The 20,141-nt window shown below is 38.2% G+C and overlaps 1 protein-coding gene across 2 annotated transcripts in view; it reads left to right on the top strand.

Annotated features, from left to right (window-relative positions):
- The window catches only part of AOAH (acyloxyacyl hydrolase), a 170,047-nt gene that overhangs the window by 4,671 nt on the left and 145,235 nt on the right, over positions 1-20,141 (top strand). For both annotated transcript variants that reach the window (XM_049641702.1, XM_049641703.1), the window contains exon 3: positions 19,908-20,003. In XM_049641702.1, coding sequence (XP_049497659.1) covers positions 19,908-20,003 — 96 coding nt within the window. The remainder of the gene's footprint in view (positions 1-19,907; positions 20,004-20,141) is intronic.

Here is a 20,141-nt window from a genome sequence, read left to right as displayed (position 1 = left end):
CTATTTTTTTCTTTTGTCTTGGGCTTTCTTGTATCATATCTAAATCCCATATTTAAAAAAAAATTATTGAAACTATTGTCTCTTTCTTGTCATGTGCCCATCCCCTTACCTTGTTTGTCAGACACTGGGTCTCTAACTACCATTTTAGCGACCCAGAATATAACTGCTGGGGTTGTAAGTAACAGGAATCAACTTGAGCTAGGCTGAGAAAAAAAAAAAAAAAAAAAGAGAAAGCTTTCCTATGAGGATCCCAGGAATGAATTTTAGAACCAAAAGGCAGAAAAATACAATTAGGCCTAAAAAATGAGCCAGGAGCCAAAAAATGATGGCTGTCAGTGTCCTAAGGAGTACTTTTCTGGCCTCTCAGTACCTCCATCTCTGACCCTATATAGACTAGCTGGTTTTACTGCTCTAGGCCCTTTGGCCAATTATGGGCTCCCACAGTCCAGAGTTTGCCTGCAGTTGTCCAGTCCACACCAAGATGGACTCTCCTTCTGGTTGTTAATCCAGCTTCCTGGCAGAAAGAAACTGGGCTAAGTCTTTAGACCACTGAATAGGGGCAAGTGGGAGTGAGGAGAGCTCGCTGTACACATGTGGCTGTCAGAGCCACGGGTGAGAAGACAGCTCTCCAAGAAGTGAGGATTGCTGGGACTGGAGAGATACTCTAAAGGAAACCATCACAGAAGTTACTGAGTGATTGCACCAACATCTCTGTCATAAGCAAACACCTTCAGCTTCAGTCCCACGAGAAGACTTTGCAGGAAGGACGAAACAATACACCTGGAGGGCACCTTCTTAAATATATTCCAAAATCAGAACTAAGCTGCGCAAAGCCCCAGTGGCCCCCTTCCAAATTTGCCACAATTTGTTTGCATGGAACCATACATCCCATTTGATCACTAAGCAAATGCTGATTCAACTGTGCTTGAGCAAGCAGTGCCTCTTTCTGCCACTTTCCAAATGTTATGGAATCAATAATAAGCCATGTTCATTTTTACAAAACATCATTTTCTTTCCATGGGTGATTTAGGGGCAAAGTAATATTTATGTTTCTAAGTCATTGACATTTTAAATTAATTCATTGAGTTTTTTGTTTGTTTTTTAAGCACTTATAAAAGGTTAAAAAAAACACCTACCTCCCCCACCCTTCATCTATGTTTGGTTAAATATATAAAATACCTTCAGAGTCAGTTAAAACCCCATCTCCCCATCCCCCACATCTCACATAGAGTGACTTAATAGCTTGCATGATAAAGAGAAAGGGGTGCCAGTGTGAATGGTAAGATGACAGTGTCACCGACAAAAATAGGAAAGATTTAGATAGAGCCAGCAGAGAAGTTTGAAAATTTATGATCACAATTTTATATACAGAAATTTCATTTTCTCTTTCTCTGTAACTGAACACTTGTTCGTAAGCTGCTGTTGCTGCTGATAGCACAAAACACTTCATCTTACCGCTTTGTGTTTAAATTTGGTCTCCTCTGGGTACCTCAGGGCTCTCTTCTTTCCTTGCTAGGGCTGGTCTCAATTCTGAAGGAGGGCTTATGTACCATTCTGACATTTACAGCTCTTGGCCTCTGAGGGCAGGCCTCTGTCCCCATGGTCATGGCTGGTGTAGATCATGGGCTCCTTTCAGCAAGGGAATATCCACTGTTGCTCTCAGAGCATCTGCTCATCTCCATCCCCCCACCATCCCCCAGGTCACCCGCTGGGGCCTTCAGATTGTGTTGGTCTAGCCTGTCACCTACTGGTTCCCAGCTATAGCTGTAGCCCCCTGCACTTTGCCCCCCATTTTTCACACCTTCTCCCCTCCTTAATTCCCATACTTTTATTTCTACATTATCATAGAATTTAACCCCAACCTTGGCACAAATGTTAGGTTTCTGATCATCTACACTTTCACTATACCCACATTTGCCTGTTATTTTCCTGGACTGTTCTGGGGGGTCACATCTCTGAAAAGAAAGGCCAATAAAGACACTATAGAGAGAGATCTACCACTTTGGGGAAAGGTCACAAAGTGAGCAAAACCTAAAGAACTCAAGTTAACAGTATGCTTTTCTTCAGGCAGAATGTGAATAAATTTTAGTGGGGAGGGAGGGTGTGAAACTAGAACATAGATTAATTGTACTATGGGAAAGAGGAAAAAAAAAGAATGTTACAAAGCATCAAGCTGAGTAAAATCCCCATAAAGCTATGATGTATCCATCTTTCTATTTATACAGCTATTTTATATAGCTCTGACATATGTGAGTAAACTGCACACGCCAATCAAAAGACAAGATGATCAGACTAGATAAATAAGGCAAGATCCAACTATATTCTGTCTGCTGGAGACGCTTTAGATTCAATAACACAAAAAGGTTGAATGGAAGATACTTGGAATTAATATATTAGTATCAGACAAAATTGACTTTAAGATATGAAATCATCCTAAGACAAAGAGGTATTTTTAATAATGATAAAGAGCTCAATATATCAAGAAGAAGTAATAATTGTAAATGTACATATACTTAATAATAGAGTCAAAAAAACCCCAAGAGATAAAAATTTAATTAAAAAATTAGAAAAAAATAAAATTCAACAATACAGTTGAAAATGTCAATGCTCCTTTCTCTGTAATTGGTAGAACAAAGGACAAAAAGTACGTAAGGATGTGGAAGATTGAGCAATTCTGACTTGACCCAACTAACATCTATAGAACACCCCATTCAGCTACAGCAAAATATACATTGTTTTTTAACTACACATGGCCCATTATCCAGTATAGACCATATACTAGGCAAAAAAACAGGTATCAATCCATTTTTAAAGATGGGAAATCATACAAATATTTTTCTCATTAAATTAGAAATCAACAATAGGAACAAATCTGGAAAAAAATCAAATGTGTATAAGACAACACGCTTCTGTAAAAAAAATAATAATAAAACAGGAAATCACAGGAAAATTAAAAAAATAGTTTGGCTTAAATGAAAAACCACAATATATCAAATTTTATGGAATGTAGCTAAAGTAGTGTTTAGAGAAAAAATTATTTTTTTTTCTTTTTTAGACAGAATGTGCACAAGGTGGGGCAGAAGAGTAGAGAGACAGAATCTTAAGCAGGCACCATGCCCAGCACAGAGCCTGACTTGGAGTCAGTCTCACGACTCTGAAATCATGACCTGAGCCAAAATCTAGAGTCAGATGCTTAACTGACTAAGCCACCCAGCCACCTCCCAAATTCATAATTCTATACCCTTATTCTACAGAAAAATTCAACATCAGCAAAAATCCTTAACACAATATTAACAAACTGAATCCAGCAACATATAAAATGATTTATACACCATGACCAAGTGGGGTTTATCCTAAGAATACATGGTCGTTTTAACATCTAAAAATCAATTAATGGCATATCCCATTAATTAATAGAATAGAGGCTATAACTACATTATCATCCTTATAGAAATAGAAAAATTATTTGGCAAATCTATCACCCATCCACATCAAAAATTCTCAACAAATTATGAAATAAAAAGGAACTTTCTTAACCTGATAAGGGGCATCTGTGAGAACCCTATTGCTAGCTTCATACTCATTGATGAAAGACTTAAATACTTTCCTCTTAAGATCAGGAACACAGGAAGGGTGTCTACTTTCACCACTGCTGGTCAACATTTTTTGGAAAATTCTTTTCAGTTTAATAAAGAAATAAAAATAGTAGAAGCATGCAAGTTGGAAGGAAATAAGTAAAACTATCTTTAGAAGTAAAACTGTCTTTATTTTCAGACAACAGAATCCTGAATATAGAAAATCCTGAGATATTAACAATAAAATGACTGTAATGAATAGGAAAGCTTAACAAGGTTGCAGGATTCAAGATTAATATAAAAGTCAGTTACATTTGTTTATATTACCAACACATTTTCAAGAATTGAAATGAAGATAACAATTTCATCTACAATATAATAAAAAAATACCTAGGAATAAATTTAGAAAAAGAAATGTGATTACATTGAAAACTACAAAACATTGCTGAGAGAAATTAAAGAATGCTTTATTGGAATGGACAGATGTCTCATGCTAATGGATTGGAAAACTCAATAGTATTAAAATAGCATTACTCCCCAAATTGTATCTATAAACACAATTTCAATCAAAATCCTAACATCCTTTTTTGGTAAACATTGGCAAGCTGGTCCTAAAATTCATATGAAAACACAAACTATAATCGTCAAAAATTTTGAAAAACACTGTTGGAGAACTGACACTATCTGATTTCCTATTTCAGATCACTTGTAATTAGTAATTCAACATAAATTCTGGGTCTCAGGTAAGAGCAAAAACTATGAAACTTCTATAAGAAAATCTTTGTGACTTTGGATTCAAAGATTCTTAATATGACATCAAAAGAACCATGCAAAAATTAAAAAAAATTCTAAATCGCACCTTATTAAATTTAAACATTTTTGCTCTCCCAGAAACATCATTGGAAACTGAAAAGAATATTGTGAGAAAATATGCACAAACTATGTAGATTTCAATATAGCAATGACTATTTTAATTGATGTTATTGATAATGTTCACTTTAAAAATCCCATATTTTAATATGTTCATTGTGACACTTAGAAGCATTTGTATTTCAAAGTTCAACTGATCTGGATTAAAATCACCAGTCAGCCAGTTGGTAGAAGAATCGCTGCTTATCTAAAAGGCCTTGGGTATGTTGCCTAACTTCTTTGCGCCTCCTAGTTTTCATCTGTAAAATGGGAAGTACCAATCTCATGAGGGTGTTGTGAAGATTAAATGAGATATAGCTTGTAAAAACACGCAGCTGAGAGCTGAAACAATGAAAGTATCTTAGAAAATGGCATTTCACATTTTCCTAGAACTTGGTAAGGTAGAAGGCAACTATTAAAAAGTTTATTCAATGAGAAATTATCTGATAAAATACTATGTATTGGTTTTTTCTAATTATAAAAGAATGTGTGGCTTTCATAGAGATTTTAGGAAACAGCAAAGAATATTTTTGAAGAATAAAATCAACTGTAATCCCCAAACCCAGATGATCACTATTGATATTTTGCTATATTTCCTTTCAAAAAGGTCTGGGTATGTGTTTATGGAGTTTGGGACCTCGTCTTATTATTTTGTTTGATTTCTAAATCTGGATGGCTAAGTAGACAATCTAAAATCAACACTTTTTTTTTCAAGAAAACATTTGTAAAAACTTTGGTGGGCGCCTGGGTGGCCCAGTGGGATGTTAACCATCCCACTCTTGGTCTTGACTCAGGTCATGACTTGCGGGTTTGTGGGATTGAGCCCCACTGCAGGCTCTGTGCTGACAGTTTGGAGCCTGCTTGGGATTCTCTCTTTCCCTCTCTCTCTCTCTCTCTCTCTCTCTCTCTCTGCCCCTCCCCTGCTTACACTCACTCTCTCTCTCAAAATAAATAAATAAACTTTGTTTAAAAATAAAAGAACGTTGGTAGTAATAAGTCTTTGCTAGCAAGTGGAAATTTTTCAATTTTTTTCATCTTTTATATCTATCTTATCTACCTACCTACCTACCTACCTACGTATCTATCTAATCTATCTACCTATCAATCCATCCATCCATCATCAGTCTATCCTTTTCTATTCATCCATCCACCCACCCACTCAGCCATTCATCCATTTGTTTTTCTATCCATCCATCCTCTATCTCTAAGTACGTATCTTAAAATTCAAAAATAAAAGTGAAAGGAAACATGAAGTCATATATTTTTGGAAAGATAATCTGATTAGTTACTTTAATGATAAGGTCTGACTTTGCCATTTAGGTTTATACAGAGGACATTTCTCATAACCTGATGAACTAAATCTGTAGCTCCAAATTTGACAAAAATATACATGAAGTATGCATTTAGATAAAAGGTTTTACTTAAAATATTATATACGCAAAAGTGTATTGAAAAGAATAGTATTTCAACTTCCCAGTTCTTTCTGAGTGTATTAAGTTCTAACAAGTTCTCTCGAGGTGAATTATAATAGATATAATTAAAAGAAGAGTCTTAGTAAAACATATATATACATATATATGTACATGTACACACACACACATATATATATATATATATATATATATATATATATCCCAGAAATTGAGAAAATAGAAGATTTCATTGATTTGGTAACAAATGTTTTTGCAAGTCAGGTGGTTTCTAGTTCTTTGCTTTCAACACGATTGAAGGGGCACTTAATGGAATTTTCAGGTGATAGATCATTTGAAATAATTGCCAATGATAGATCACTTTAAGACTTTTGACATTTAACTTAGAAGGAGTTAAAGAATAAAGTGACATTTCTCTACCAAAAGTCCTTCTATTTCATTTACTTAAGTGAACATGTTTTCTCAGCACTTGCCTCTTTAAAAATGAAAAATAAGAACAGACATGATGTTGAACTTTGCCTGTTTACATGAATAAGTAATATTCTTCATCAGACATAAGTACTAATTGAAAAGGGCAATCATCTCTTTAAGAAGTGCAATTCCAATAAAATTTTAATTTTATTATTTAGGAATTGTTAAATTGACAATAATACATATTGCTGAGAAAAGTTAATTTTACTAATAATGAAAACTATCCAGAAGAATTTTTTAAAACTTAGAGTTATATTCACAGGAAATTAAAATTTCCATTTAAATTTTATTCATATTTTTAGTGCTAAGAAGTATAACAGTGCCATCAATAAAATACATTCAACCATAAAAATATATTACATTGGGATACAATTCTATACTGGAAGAAAAATTCAAGGAGGTAGACTTTTTATTGAAATATGATTTCAAGGAGAGGGATTATCAACATAAATTTCTCATTGTGAAAAAAGTGCTTGAGCTTATATTTTTTAAGTGGATGAGAGTAGGTATGAATCACTACAGTATTTAGATTCCTTTGGATACATAGAGATTAATGTATGATTTCTACCATTAATATTTATAGTCTGTCTAGAATTATATACTCTTTGCATCTTTTTAAATTGATATCCATTAATATTACATTAACATCCATTAAAATGTGGAAAGGGTACATAGTTTCTCAAATTTCCTTTAGGGGGTACAAGGTAAAATGTTTGAAACCATTGGTTTACACTGTAGACTCTACAGAATTTGGACCCCATGCTCTATGGTCTGCCCTTCAAGGCTCTTCACAATGGGATCCCTTTCTACCTCTCTCACTTTGTCTTTCCCATGGACCCTGAGCTCTAGCCTTGGCCAACCCTTCTCTTTCTCACAACCAAGTCTTTAAAAAAGAGATTCCTCTCTTTTTGAAGGCCTTTCTTGCCTTTTTCTGTCAAATAAGGTCCTTCCATTCTTTTAACACTCAACTCCTGCAGGAAACTATCACTGGCTACCAAGGCAGAGTTAGTTTCTTTTTTAATCAATAATTTATTTATTTTTTATTTGCATCCAAGTTAGTTAGCATATGATGCAACAATGATTTCAGTAGATTCCTTAATACCCCTTCCCCATTTAGCCCATCCCCCCTCTATATTTAAGAGTCTCTTATGTTTTATCCCCCTCCTCGTTTTTATATTATTTTTGCTTCCCTTCCCTTATGTTCATCTGTTTTGTTTCTTAAAGTCCTCATATGAGTGAAGTTATATGATATTTGTCTTTCTCCGACTAATTTCACTTAGCATAATACTTTCTAGTTCCATCCACGTAGTTGCAAATGGCAAGATTTCATTCTTTTTGATTACTGAGTAATACTTCATTGTGTGTATATATACATATAATATATAATTTTTGGAGACATGTCTATTCATGTCTTTTGTCCATTTCTTCACTGGATTTTTTGTTTTTTGGGTGTCGAGTTTGATAAGTTCTCTATAGATTTTGGATACTAACCCTTTATCTGATATGTCATTTGCAAATATCCTCTCCCATTCCGTTGATTGACTTTTACTTTGCTGATTGTTTCCTTTGCTGTGCGGAAGCTTTTTATTTTGATGAGGTCCCAATAGTTCATTTTTGCTTTTATTTCCCTCGCCTCTAGAGATGTGTTGAGTAAGAAGTTGCTGCGGCCAAGATGAAAGAGGTTTTTGCCCGCTTTCTCCCCGAGGATTCTGATGGCTTCCTATCTTATGTTTAGGTCTTGCATCCATTTTGAGTTTATTTTTGTGTATGGTGTAAGAAAGGGTTCTGGGTTCATTTTCTGCATGTTACTGTCCAGTTTTTCCAGCACCATTTGCTTAAGAGACTGTCTTTATTCCACTGGATATTCTTTCCTGCTTTGTCAAAGATTAGTTGGCCATATGTTTGTGGGTCCATTTCTGGGTTTTCTATTCTGTTCCACTGATCTGAGTGTCTGTTTTTGTGTCAGTACCATACTGTCTTGATGATTAAAGCTTTGTAATACAGCTTGAAGTCTGGGATTGTGACGCCTCCTGCTTTTGTTGTCTTTTTCAAGATTGCTTTGGCTATTCGGGGTCTTTTCTGGTTCCATACAAATTTTAGGATTGTTTGTTCTAGCTCTGTGAAGAATGCTAGTGTTATTTTGATAGAGATTGCATTGAATATGTAGATTGCTTTGGGTAGTATTGGCATTTTAACAATATTTGTTCTTCCTATCCAGGAGCATGGAATATTTTTCCATTTTTTGTGTCTTCTTCAATTTCTTTCATCAGCTTTCTATAGTTTTCAGTGTATAGATTTTTCACCTCTTTGGTTAGATTTATTCCTAGGTATTTTATGATTTTTGGTGCAATTGTAAATGGGATCCATTCCTTGATCTCTCTTTCTGTTGCTTCAATATCGGTGTATAGGAATACAACCATTTCTGTGCATTGGTTTTATATCCTGCAACTTTGCTAAATTCATGGATTAGTTCTAGTAGTTTTTTGGTGGAATCTTTTGGGTTTTCTGTATAGAGTATCATATCATCTGTGAAAAGTAAAAGTTTGACCTCCTCCTGGCTGATTTGGATGCCTTTTATTTCTTTGTGTTGTCTGATTGCAGAGGCTAAGCCTTCCAATGCTATGTTGTATAACAGTGGCGAGAGTGAATATCCTTATTTTATTCCTGACCTTAGGGGGAAGCTCTTAGTTTTTCCCCATTGAGGATGATATTAGCATTGGGTCTTTCATATATGGCTTTTATGCTCTTGAGGCATGATCCTTCTATCCCTACTTTTTGAGGGTTTTTATTAAGAAAGGTTGCTGTATTTTGCCAAATGCTTTCTCTGCATCTATTAAGAGGATCATATGGCTCTTGTCCTTTCTTTTATTGATGTGATAAATCACATTAATTGTTTTGCGGATATTGAGCCAGCCCTGCATCACAGGTATAAATCCCACTTGGTCGTGGTGAATAATTTTTTTAATGTATTGTTGGATTTTTGCATCCATGTTCATCAGGGAAATTGGTCTATAGTCCTCCTTTTGCATGGGGACTTTGGTTTTGGAATCGAGGTAATGCTGGCATCATAGAAAACGTTTGAAAGTTTTCCTTCCATTTCTATTTTTGGAACAGCTTCAAGAGAATAAGTGTTAACTCTTCTTTAATTGTTTGGTAGAATTCCTCTGGAAATCCATCTGGCCCTGGACTCTTGTTTTTTGGGAGATTTTTGATTACTAATTCGATTTCCTTACTGGTTATGGGTCTGTTCAAATTTTCTATTTCTTCCTGTTTCAGTTTTGATAGTGTATATGTTTCTAGGAATTTGTCCATTTCTTCCAGATTGCCCATTTTATTGGTGTATAATTGCTCATAATATTCTCTAATTATTGCTTGTATTTCTGCTGTGTTGGTTGTGATCTCTCCTCTTTCATTCTTGATTTTATTTACTTGGGTTCTTTCCTTTTCTTTTTGATCAAACTGGCTAGGGGTTTATCAATTTTGTTAATTCTTCCAAAGAACCAGTTTCTAGTTTAATTGATCTGTTCTCCTGTTGTTGTTGTTTTTTGTTTTTTGTTTTTATTTTGTTTGGTTTTGGTTTTGGTTTTGATAGCATTGATTTCTGCTCTAATCTTTATTATTTCCTGTCTTCTGCTGGTTTTGGGGTTTTATTTGCTGTTCTTTTTCCAGCTCTTTAAGGTGTAAGGTTAGGTTGTGTATCTGAGACTTTTCTTCCTTCTTTAGGAAGGCCTTGATTGCTATATACTTCCCTCCTATGACCGCCTTTGCTGTGTGCCAGAGGTTTTGGACTGTGGTGTTATCATTTTCATTGGCTTCTAGGTACTTTTTATTTCCTCTTTAACTTCTTGGATAGCCCATTCGTTCTTCAGTAGGATGTTCTTTAGTCTCCAGGTATTTGTTACCTTCCCCAATTTTTTCTTGTGGTTGATTTCGAGTTTCATAGCATTGTGGTCTGAAAATACGTATGGTATGATCTCGATCTTTTTATACTTGTTCAGGGCTTATTTATGTCCCAGTATGTGATCTATTCCAGAGAAAGTTCCATGTGCACTGGAGAAGAATGTATATTCTGCTGCTTTAGGATGAAATGTTCTGAATACATCTGTTAAGTCCATCTGGTCCAGTGTGTCATTCAAAACCATTGTTTCCTTGTTGATTTTCTGTTCAGATGATGTGTCCATTGTTGTAAGTGGGGTGTTGAAGTCCCCTACTATTATGGTATTATTATCAATAAGTTTCTTTATGTTTGTGATTAATTTATATATTTGGGTGCCGCCACATTTAGAGCATAAATATTTACAACTGTTAGATCTTCTTGGTGGATAGACCCCTTAATTATGATATAATACCCTTCTTCATCTCTTGTTACAGTCTTTATTTTAAAGTCTAGATTGTCTAATATAAAAAAATACAGCTAATCTGGCTCTCTTTTGGCGACCATTGACATGATAGATGGTTCTCCACCCCCTTGCTTTCATATGTCTTTATGTCTAAAGTGGGTCCCTTGTAAACAGCATATAGATGGATCTTGTTTTCTTTTTCATTCTGTTACCCTATGTCTTTTGATTGGAGCATTTAGTTCATTGACATTTAGAGTGAGTTCTGAAATGTATGAATTTATAGCCATTATGTTTCTTGTAGAGTTGGGAGTTTCTGGTGGTATTCTCTGGTCCTTTCTAGTCTTGTTGCTTTTGATCTTTTATTCCCCCATCTTTTCTCCCCTCAGAGAGTCCCCCTTAAAATTTCTTGCAGGGATGGTTTAGTGGTCATGAACTCCTTTAATTTTTGTTTGGGAAACTTTTAATCTCTCCTTCTATTTTGAATGACAGCCTGCTGGATAAAGAATTCTTGGCTGCATATTTTTCCAATTCAGCACCCTGAATATATCCTGCCACTCTTTTCTGGCCTGCCAAGTTTCTGTGGATAGGTCTACTGCAAACCTGTTGTGTCTTCCCTTGTAGGTTAAGGACTTTTTTTCCCTTGCTGCTTTCATGATTCTCTCCTTGCCTGAGTATTTTGTGAATTTGACTATGATATGCCTTGTCGATGGTCAGTTTTTGCTGAGTCTAATGGGAGTCCTCTGTGCTTCCTGAATTTTGACATCTCTGTCTTTCCCCAGGTTAGGAAAGTTTTCCACTATGATTTGCTCACATAACACTTCTACCCCTTTGTCTCTCTCTTCCTGTTATGGGACCCCTGTGATTCTGATATTGTTCCTTTTTAATGAGTCACTCATTTCTCTAATTCTTAAATCGTCATCTTTTGCCTTAGTCTCCCTCTTTTTTTCTGCTTCATTGTTCTCCATAAGTTTGTCCTCTATATCGCTGCTTGCCTCAACCATCCTTGCCGCCATGGCATCCATTTGAAATTGCAGCTCAGTTATAGCATATTTTATTTCATCCTGACTAGCCTTTATCTCTGCAGAAAGGGATTCTAATCTGTTTTCAACCCCAGCTGGTATTCTTATTATCATGATTCTAAATTCTGGTTCAGACATCTTGCTTGTATCTGTGTTGATTAAGTCACTGGCTGTCATTTCTTCCTGTTTTTTCTTTTGGGGTGAATTCCTTCATTTCATCATTTTGAAGGAAGAAAAGGAATTAATAAGGTAAAAAAATTAAAATTAAAAATTAAAAACAACACAAAAAATATCAAATAAAGGTTGCTGGATCCTAGGTGTGTTTTGGTCTGGTTGTTGGAAGGAGCTTGATAGATTAGAGAAAAAACAAAAAGATAAGAAAAAAAAAGTTTGAAAGTTTGAAAAAAATGAATACAATGAAATAAAGTGAAATGATGTAAGTAAAATATAACTTGAAAAATTTACCAAAAAAGTAAAAAATATAGTAGAAAAAATTAAAACTATTTTTAATAAAAATGGAAAATAAAAATATTTTCTCTTTCTGTATTCAAGAATAAGAAAAGAAAAAAGTTTGAATAGATGGACCAGCAAACATACTGTAATACTATTGAAATTACATCAGTTTCTCCTAGAAGTCAAAGTATGAAGCACTTTATAGACTGTAAACTAAGCAGGTGCAGAGACTTGTGGTGTTCCTGAAGAGTGACGTTGGCCCAGTTGGGCGGGGCATAGTGTAAGGGCTCTGCTCTCCACTAGGTGGGGCTGCTTAGCTTACTGGAGTGGATTGTTGTGGCAGGCTTAGTTGTGTATGCGCATGCGTGGGGGGGTGAAAATGGCATCACCCAGCTAACCAGTGTCTAGTATCGGAACTCTGTGCTCTCCCTGACCAGCAATCGTGCACCTGTCCTTTGTCTCCAGCTTCTGTCTACTCCCCACTTTTACACTGTCTGTGACCAAGCTGTCATGTTGCCAGGTGGCACCTCCCTCCTGAGTTTTATCTCAGGTGCGGCTGTGTTTCCCAACCCCTCACTTCTGAAGGACTGAAGCTTTGACCCGCTCAGACCTTCTAGGTGAGGGTCTCACCAAGCAATGGCCAAGTGCCGGCCCCACCCAGGGACATTCTCGGGACTGTGCTGCCACTGATGTCCAGAGACTGTGGCCCCAGCCTGCCCCAGACTGCCAGCCTGCCCCAGAAAAAGTTCACGTGATTGTGTAGCAGCAGCATTTCAGGGGTTATGGAAAATCATGACACACATCTGGCACCAGGCTTCACCCTTAATGACCTTGTTCCAGCACCAGCAAATGTGTTTGTTCTCCAGGGTCCACTGAGACCCCCTCGGACCTCGCTCTCTGCTCCTGGGGATTTGCCCTTCCCAACAGAGCACCACCAGGTATCGAGCTGTGGAGTTTCAGATTCTGTACTCCCCCTGTTTATAGAGTCTTAATGGAATTTAAACCCTCTCCTTTCTCCTTTCCCCTTTTTTTGTTCAGTCCCTTGCATACTCTTTCTTTTCTCTCCAGCTGCTTTCCTACTCTACCCCCTGCCCCCACCCCTGTTTCTGTCCTCTCTCTGCACAAAAAACAGCTCCCTGCCCTTAGTGGCTTCTCTCTCCCCCAGTTCACCTCCCCACACCTCATACCTGCTGAGTTCTCTGGTTTAGGTTGTGCAGATTGTTGTGTTAATCCTCAAGTCAGTTTTGTACATGTTCAGGATAGTCTAGTGTTGATCTGGCTGTATTTCAAGGATGAGAGACACACAAAAAACCTTCCATGCTGTTCTGCAATCTTGGACCCTCCCAGAGTTAGTTTCTTCTTCCTCTCTGCTTCCAAAACACTAACAGGTCCCTCTACCATAGCACTCACAGGTTGCCATAACTAGACTGTTTTTCTCATCATCAGGCTTTCCTCCTGGTCTGTGATTTCTTTTATTCATGTTTGTATCCTCAAACTTCTGAGCATATAGTAGGTGCTAATAAACATGTGTTGAATTAAAAACAGAATGGAATGGTTCCTGTCTTTACTCTCATCTCTTTATTATTAGCTTTTTATATATTTCTAAATTAGTCAAGCCAACCATCCGGGATCTCTCAACACAGTCTGCTTATTTCCTCTCACCAATACTCCTCACCCTTGAATACCCCAGCCTCTGTTCTCACTAGGAAATTGCCCAATACAGTGCCTCTCTCATTGCCAGTGTTCTTGGGAAATTTGGCAGTTTGGAACTCACTGCACATTTTCTCATAAAGACAATGTTCTAGGTGATGGTGGGGTTAAGCCACAGACCCTAATCTGCCCAAATGTAGTGAAAATACTACCTACAGGCAATAAAAGCAAATTCAGCTATAGAAAAGTAAAAACACTGTTGGTACAGCAATATGTTTTTCAAAGATAAGTTTCTGAGTTTTTATTTTAAAAAGAATCACAGAGAATATGTCTTGGCCGAATGGTCTCAGCAGCTGGAGTAGAAACTGACAGTAGATATTTGTTAAATGCCTACTCTGCTAGATAGCATATGCATTTGTGGGTTGTATCACTTAATTCCCACAATGCTTTTGCCAGGTATGGCAGACAACCTGTGGTGAGTTACAAACTACTCCACACTTATACAGCAATCATTTATTAGCTCATAATTCTATGGGCTGGCAATTTTGGGCTGGACACAGTTGGGTGATCCTCCCACTGGAGATCCCCTGGGCTCACTCTTGCTGCTGCACTCTCTTGGTAGATGGCAGAATGACAGCGGCTGGATGATTTAGAATGGCCTCATTCACAAATGTTGGCAGGCTGTTGGTTGGGGCACCTTGATTTTCCTTTGTGTGGCCTCTCCAGCAGGCTGGTTCAAGCTCACAGCTATAACGTTCTAAGAGGGCAAAAATGGAAGCTGCAAGGCCTCTTGAGGCCTGCGTTCAGATCTGACATGCTGTCATTTCCTCCATGGTCTATTGATAAGACAAGTTACAAGGCCAGATTCAGAAGACTGGAATAGATGGCCATGTTTAATAGTGAGCATTATTATTCTATTTGGTAGGTGACAAAATCTGGGTCCAGAGAGGTTAATCATCCTGCCGGATACCTCAGCTCATAAGTCAGAGAAGCAGGCCCAGGTCTGTCTGATCCCCAAATTCTTCTAGTCTCTACTATAACATAGTTTTTCCCTTCATTCCTCCCTTCCACTCTCTTTTCTTCTTACCAACCTCTCCCTATCCATGTCCGGACTCATGAGACGAGGAAAAGAAAAGGGTGAAGGTGTAATATTCATATCTGGGTTGTGTACTAGTTAGTAACTACTATCGTAGGGAAACAAAACTGGTAGGAAGGTAATTTTAAGTGACTATTTTCATACCTTATTTCCTTTTCTTTTCACCAACATGAGAAAGGCCTAGGAGAGTGTAAACATGTAAAGCCATATCTTCTGTTCCCACACAAGCAGGGAAATATGAGGAAAACAGAGTTTAGCTGCTTGAGGAGCGCTATTGTGGTGGGAGGTGGGACATACAAAGTCACCTGGGTGCATAGGGACTCAGGAACCCAAACCCAGGTGTGGTATGGTCCCAAAACCTGTGCTCGACCCTTTCCTGGGGCCCAAACCACAAATAAATGAATCATTTTTGATTCTCACTTGTCCTCATACTTCTTTCCTTCACATGCCAATTCATTAATAAATTGTATTGGGTTAACCTCCACAATAGATCCCACATCTGTCTATTTTTCTCTGTCCCCCCTGCCACTCGTTACTCTCCAATCCACCACCATCTCTCTCCAGTACCAAAATAACCTTCTACTTCATCTCTCTGCTCCCACCTTTGCCCCCTAAGTACCTTCCTCCCTGTGACAGCCAACATGATAATTTAAGACATAGATCAAATAGCAGCAGCTCTTTCCACAAAACCCAGCCATGGTTCCCCATTGCTCTCTGGAAAAATCCCTGGCTCTTTTGCAGTCTACAAAGCCCATGAAACTGACATCTTCCTTTCCCTGCACTTCATCTTTCACCATTGGGTTCTGGTGCCAGGTTTTCCTAGCTTTAGGCCATGAAGTGGCATCAGCTCCCCCCCACCTCTTACCAAGCTTGCCCCCAGCTCCTTATGATCCTTTCCATTATATTAGCCATTTTTTGTGTGCGTTCTCCAGATAAGCCCTCTTTATTGGCTCTAGCTAAGAAGGTTTATACCACCCCATCTTCATTACCCTCTGCTATTTCACCCTGTTCCTTTTCTTCATGGCTCCTAAAATTATTTATAATTATGTGTTTGTTTGTTTACCATCACTCTTCTCCATTACAGCATAATCTCTAAGAGGGCAGGAACCATATCAGTTTTTTTTCAGCACCTACTCACAGCCCAGCACAGTGCCTCCATCTAGAAGGAACTCAGTACATACTGTGTTCCAGTCCCAGCTCTCCTGTTAACTAGCCACATCCTTGGCAAGATAGCTAACCTCTCTGAGCCTCTGTCTGCTGGTCTGTAAAATGAGAGCAATGATTCCTACATCTATGAGTTGTTGTGAAGTTTGAATGAGATGATAATGTATGCAAAACACTTTGAAAACTGCAGGGCACACTCTAGCCATGTGATGAATTATTTATGTGTCCACTTAGGGTCAAAAAGGAAGGATAGTCATGCTGACCCTGTCTCTGACAACTGCCTAGTGCTTTCTGGGCTTTTCGATGAAGTGTGGGCTTTACACAAATGGGAAATCTTGTAGCCGTCTCTCTGCAGTTGGCTGCATTTCCAGCCAGCATGGTTATGATTATAATTAGAGTTGCAAGAGTCCTGTTTCATTTCAAAAGGATTCTGGGTATAGTCTGCAAACTACCAGAGGAATGTGTCCAGGAGCAGATCCTTGTGGCAGATGTTTTTATTGGGGCCCATTCACTTCTTTTCCTACAATATCAGGAGTGTCTGTTTCTATTACACTCATTATTTCAGAAGCCACGTGAGAAGAGATTTTCCATATGTGAGGTTTCGAATGGTGACCATTGAGCAAAGTGTACCGCTCTCACTCTCTGTAAATGAACAGTAGCTTGGACAAACTCACTTTAGCAGAGCCAGGCCTTTTATCAGCAGCCAGAGAATGGTCTGTAATGCAAAGAATTACTCTGCCCATGTGTCTAAGGGAAAACATTCTTTAGCCTGTCAAGACAGTGGAACCTCTTATTAGAAACTATAGCCAAGTCAATTTCTCCACTCTTGCCAACTAAAGGATTCAGAACACATTGCGCCGCAGACCCTAAATTAACAATCCAGCTGGAAGGGGAGTTGAGGCCCCTGGATATGGGTGAGGATGTCTAAGGGAGCATGATTCAAATCAAAGCTGAGTCCAACCTGGGCGTTTACATATTTCAAACCCCATTACCCAGTTTTCTTCAGAGCCCTTTTGATCATAACTCTTCACTGGGCAGAGCAGAGGTGATGTCAAGGTCCATCCCATCAGAGACAGCTGACTTTTTTTTATTTTGGCTCCTTTTATCTAATGATTTCCAATTTTAGCAAGGAGTGCTAAGGAGCCACCAAAGTCATAAGAGTCCTTGATGGGATTCCTCTGAGTAAAAGAAAAACCCGTATCTATAAGTACAAAGAAGCAGGTTGAGGTTTCGAGTGGCACAATTCTCTTTGCATTGATCCTTGCAAGCCTTGGATTAAAACAAATGCATACCTCGTTTCAAGTCCATGCTGGGTGAAGCAGCTCATTGATGAGATGCCACACAAAGTGATTGTTATGCAAGATTTCAACCCCATGTCCACCGCCTTCTGTGATCCCCAGCTGCAAGTCGTGACTATTTGCTATCAGATCCACTGTCTGACTCAAGAGTTGGCACTGGTTGTTTCACACCAGAATGAGAAGTGCAGTCATGCCCTGCAACAAGATGGAATGAGAGTAAGCGACGTTGTTGGGGAGATGACTGAGTCTGAACACAACTTCAGGTGCACTCATTAACCTTTTCCTACGGAGACCCCCAGCAACTGACAACTGAAATGTCACTCTGCCGGTTCTCCAGTCAGCTTGCTTCAAGTCAGCACACATCTCTGTCCCCTGACTCCAAACCACACCCTGCATCAGGCATTCAAAGTTAGAGAAAGACCCTTCTCCCACCTTCAAGGAACTTCTGGTCCAAATCTAAACTCGTAAAAATGAAGTTCCAGTGGAGAGGTAACTTGTTCAAGTTACACTGTTTGTAACTCATCCATCCAGTATTTGAACCCAAGTTTATTTTTTAATTCAAAGCCTCTCCCTTTTCAACTATACCACACTGCTTCCTCTTACCACACTGCAATCTCATTATTTATCATTGTCTTTCAATTGCAGTTATTAAAATTTATTTAGCTCCCGTTACTTAAGAGGTGATTGGCAGAGGCATAAATTAGGGGGTAAAAGTATTATAAATGTTGAAAATATTCGCATATGTTAAGTATATTTTGTATATTTAAAGTAAAAGTGAAATTGGTTTATCTCTGGGTGAGTTAAATGATGTTTATTTTATTTACAATATTCGGTATTTTTTGTTTTCTAAAATGAGATTGCATTGCATTATATTTTGAAATGTTATTTTTAAAATAAAACAAAATACACATGAAAATGCTTTTTAGATCATAAAGTGCTAATAAGTATCAGCTACTAAATTCATTGCATGTAATAGAACCCTCAATGCATGGATTACTTAAAAGCACATCTAATCAACCTTGATAGTTGGTGTTGATAAATGCGCAGGTGCTCTCAGAGCAGTGAGATTGTGGTTTTCAAGATCACGCTCAGATTAGGTGAGCCTAGCTTTGTCTGGCTTTATCTGAGGATACAGAGCAATCGAGGCCAAAATCCTCATCAGCTGTTGCAGTGTCTAGAAAGGGGAAAGTCTCTCGCTCATTGACAATCCTGCATTTTACAGAAGATTTTATTTCTTTCTGTCTAGAAATGCTCAATTGTACTATCACATCTGTTACCAGCCACCTTCCCTCAAGGAGTCCTGGTAGAAATCTGGCTTTAATGACACTGCATGTGAATTTGGGTTCCCAGCACCTTGAGCAGATGGTTAATGACGAGTTTACTACTGGGCCAGGCACCCTGGAACTTCTTCATTTGGGATATAAGCCTTCTTTTTCCTCCTTGGAAACCAACCACTGCTAATAAATGCCACTCTTGTCTCTCTGAGGCCTAACAATTTCCTCTCACAGACTTACTGATCTTTGACCAACCAACCCTTTGTGTGTAGAAGAAAGAGTCCCCTCTCTTTGGAAAAAGGAAGTTTGGGCTTTCCCAGGCATTCAGGAGATCAAGGCTGGTGATAGAAACTTCTAAGGGGTGTCAGCCTGGCATTTCTGGGCCTTCACATATATATACCAAGGTTGGTGAAGTAATATATTTCTAATTTAATCTGAGGTTCCTTTTAGACACTTAGTATATTGGCATATGCTTTCAAGCAGAGCGCTTTCTAGCTGGGAGGTGAAATGATACTTTACACTCGTGTTATGATTTCAAAGGCATGTTCAATTGCACTGTTATCTCACTGAATCATTACAGCCTCTTATAGGAAACTTATTACCTACTTTGCAGTGAGGAGACCAAGTCTTAGAAAGCCTGGATGGTGAGTCCAAGATTCAAGAGCAGGACTCAATTCCAGGTCTTCTGACTCTAAAGGCTGAGCAATTTCCACCACTTTTCTAAAATTAAAAACCTGACCCTAAGTCACAGCTGAGAATGTATAGGGTGGGGATGATCCTAATCCCAAAGAAACCAGCTGCTGCAGAAAGGAAGAAAAGGGGGGAGGAAAGAAACCAGTGTCTATTGAGCTTCTGCTCTGTGCTGACCTATTTCCACACTGTCTCCTTTAAATGCCATGTCTGTCTTCTATGCGATTGAAAAGCAATGAACATAAACAAAGATTCAGTTACCTCCACAAAGTCCTTTAGCTTACAAGTGGCAAAACTGAACTGACAACCAGTCTTTCTGACCCTCAAACATACAATCTTCTTAGCACACTTTACATTTCACTACAACTCATGGTGCCTTTATGCACACAGCAGATGTTAAAAGGCTTGGCAAACAAAAGTTCTGTGTTTTGGAAAAGTTGGTGTTCCCAAGGACACACGCGCATCCCTTCCTTTCCCCTGGCCCTCCAGCACAGTTTTCTACATGACACTGCTGACATGTTCTTCTGTCTCCTTGCAGCCTGTGTGGCGGTGGTATCCGTGATTGAACAGCTTGCTCAAGTTCACAACTCCACGGTGGAGACCTCAATGGAGAGACTGTGCAGCTACCTTCCTGGTAAACACAGAAAGGGTCATGTGGCTGTGGGTCTGATTTGTTTTCTGACTTTTGAGTCATCATGAGCGAGTTTATACCCTACACACACTTATGGAGGAGAATATGACTGAGTTATTTGTGTGAGTTGATATTCTTATG

This window comes from Panthera uncia, chromosome A2 (assembly GCF_023721935.1).
Source record: "Panthera uncia isolate 11264 chromosome A2, Puncia_PCG_1.0, whole genome shotgun sequence".
NCBI lineage: Eukaryota > Metazoa > Chordata > Mammalia > Carnivora > Felidae > Panthera > Panthera uncia.
The sequence above is the reverse complement of the archived record's forward strand: the minus strand, read 5'-3'. Positions and strand labels throughout refer to the sequence as shown.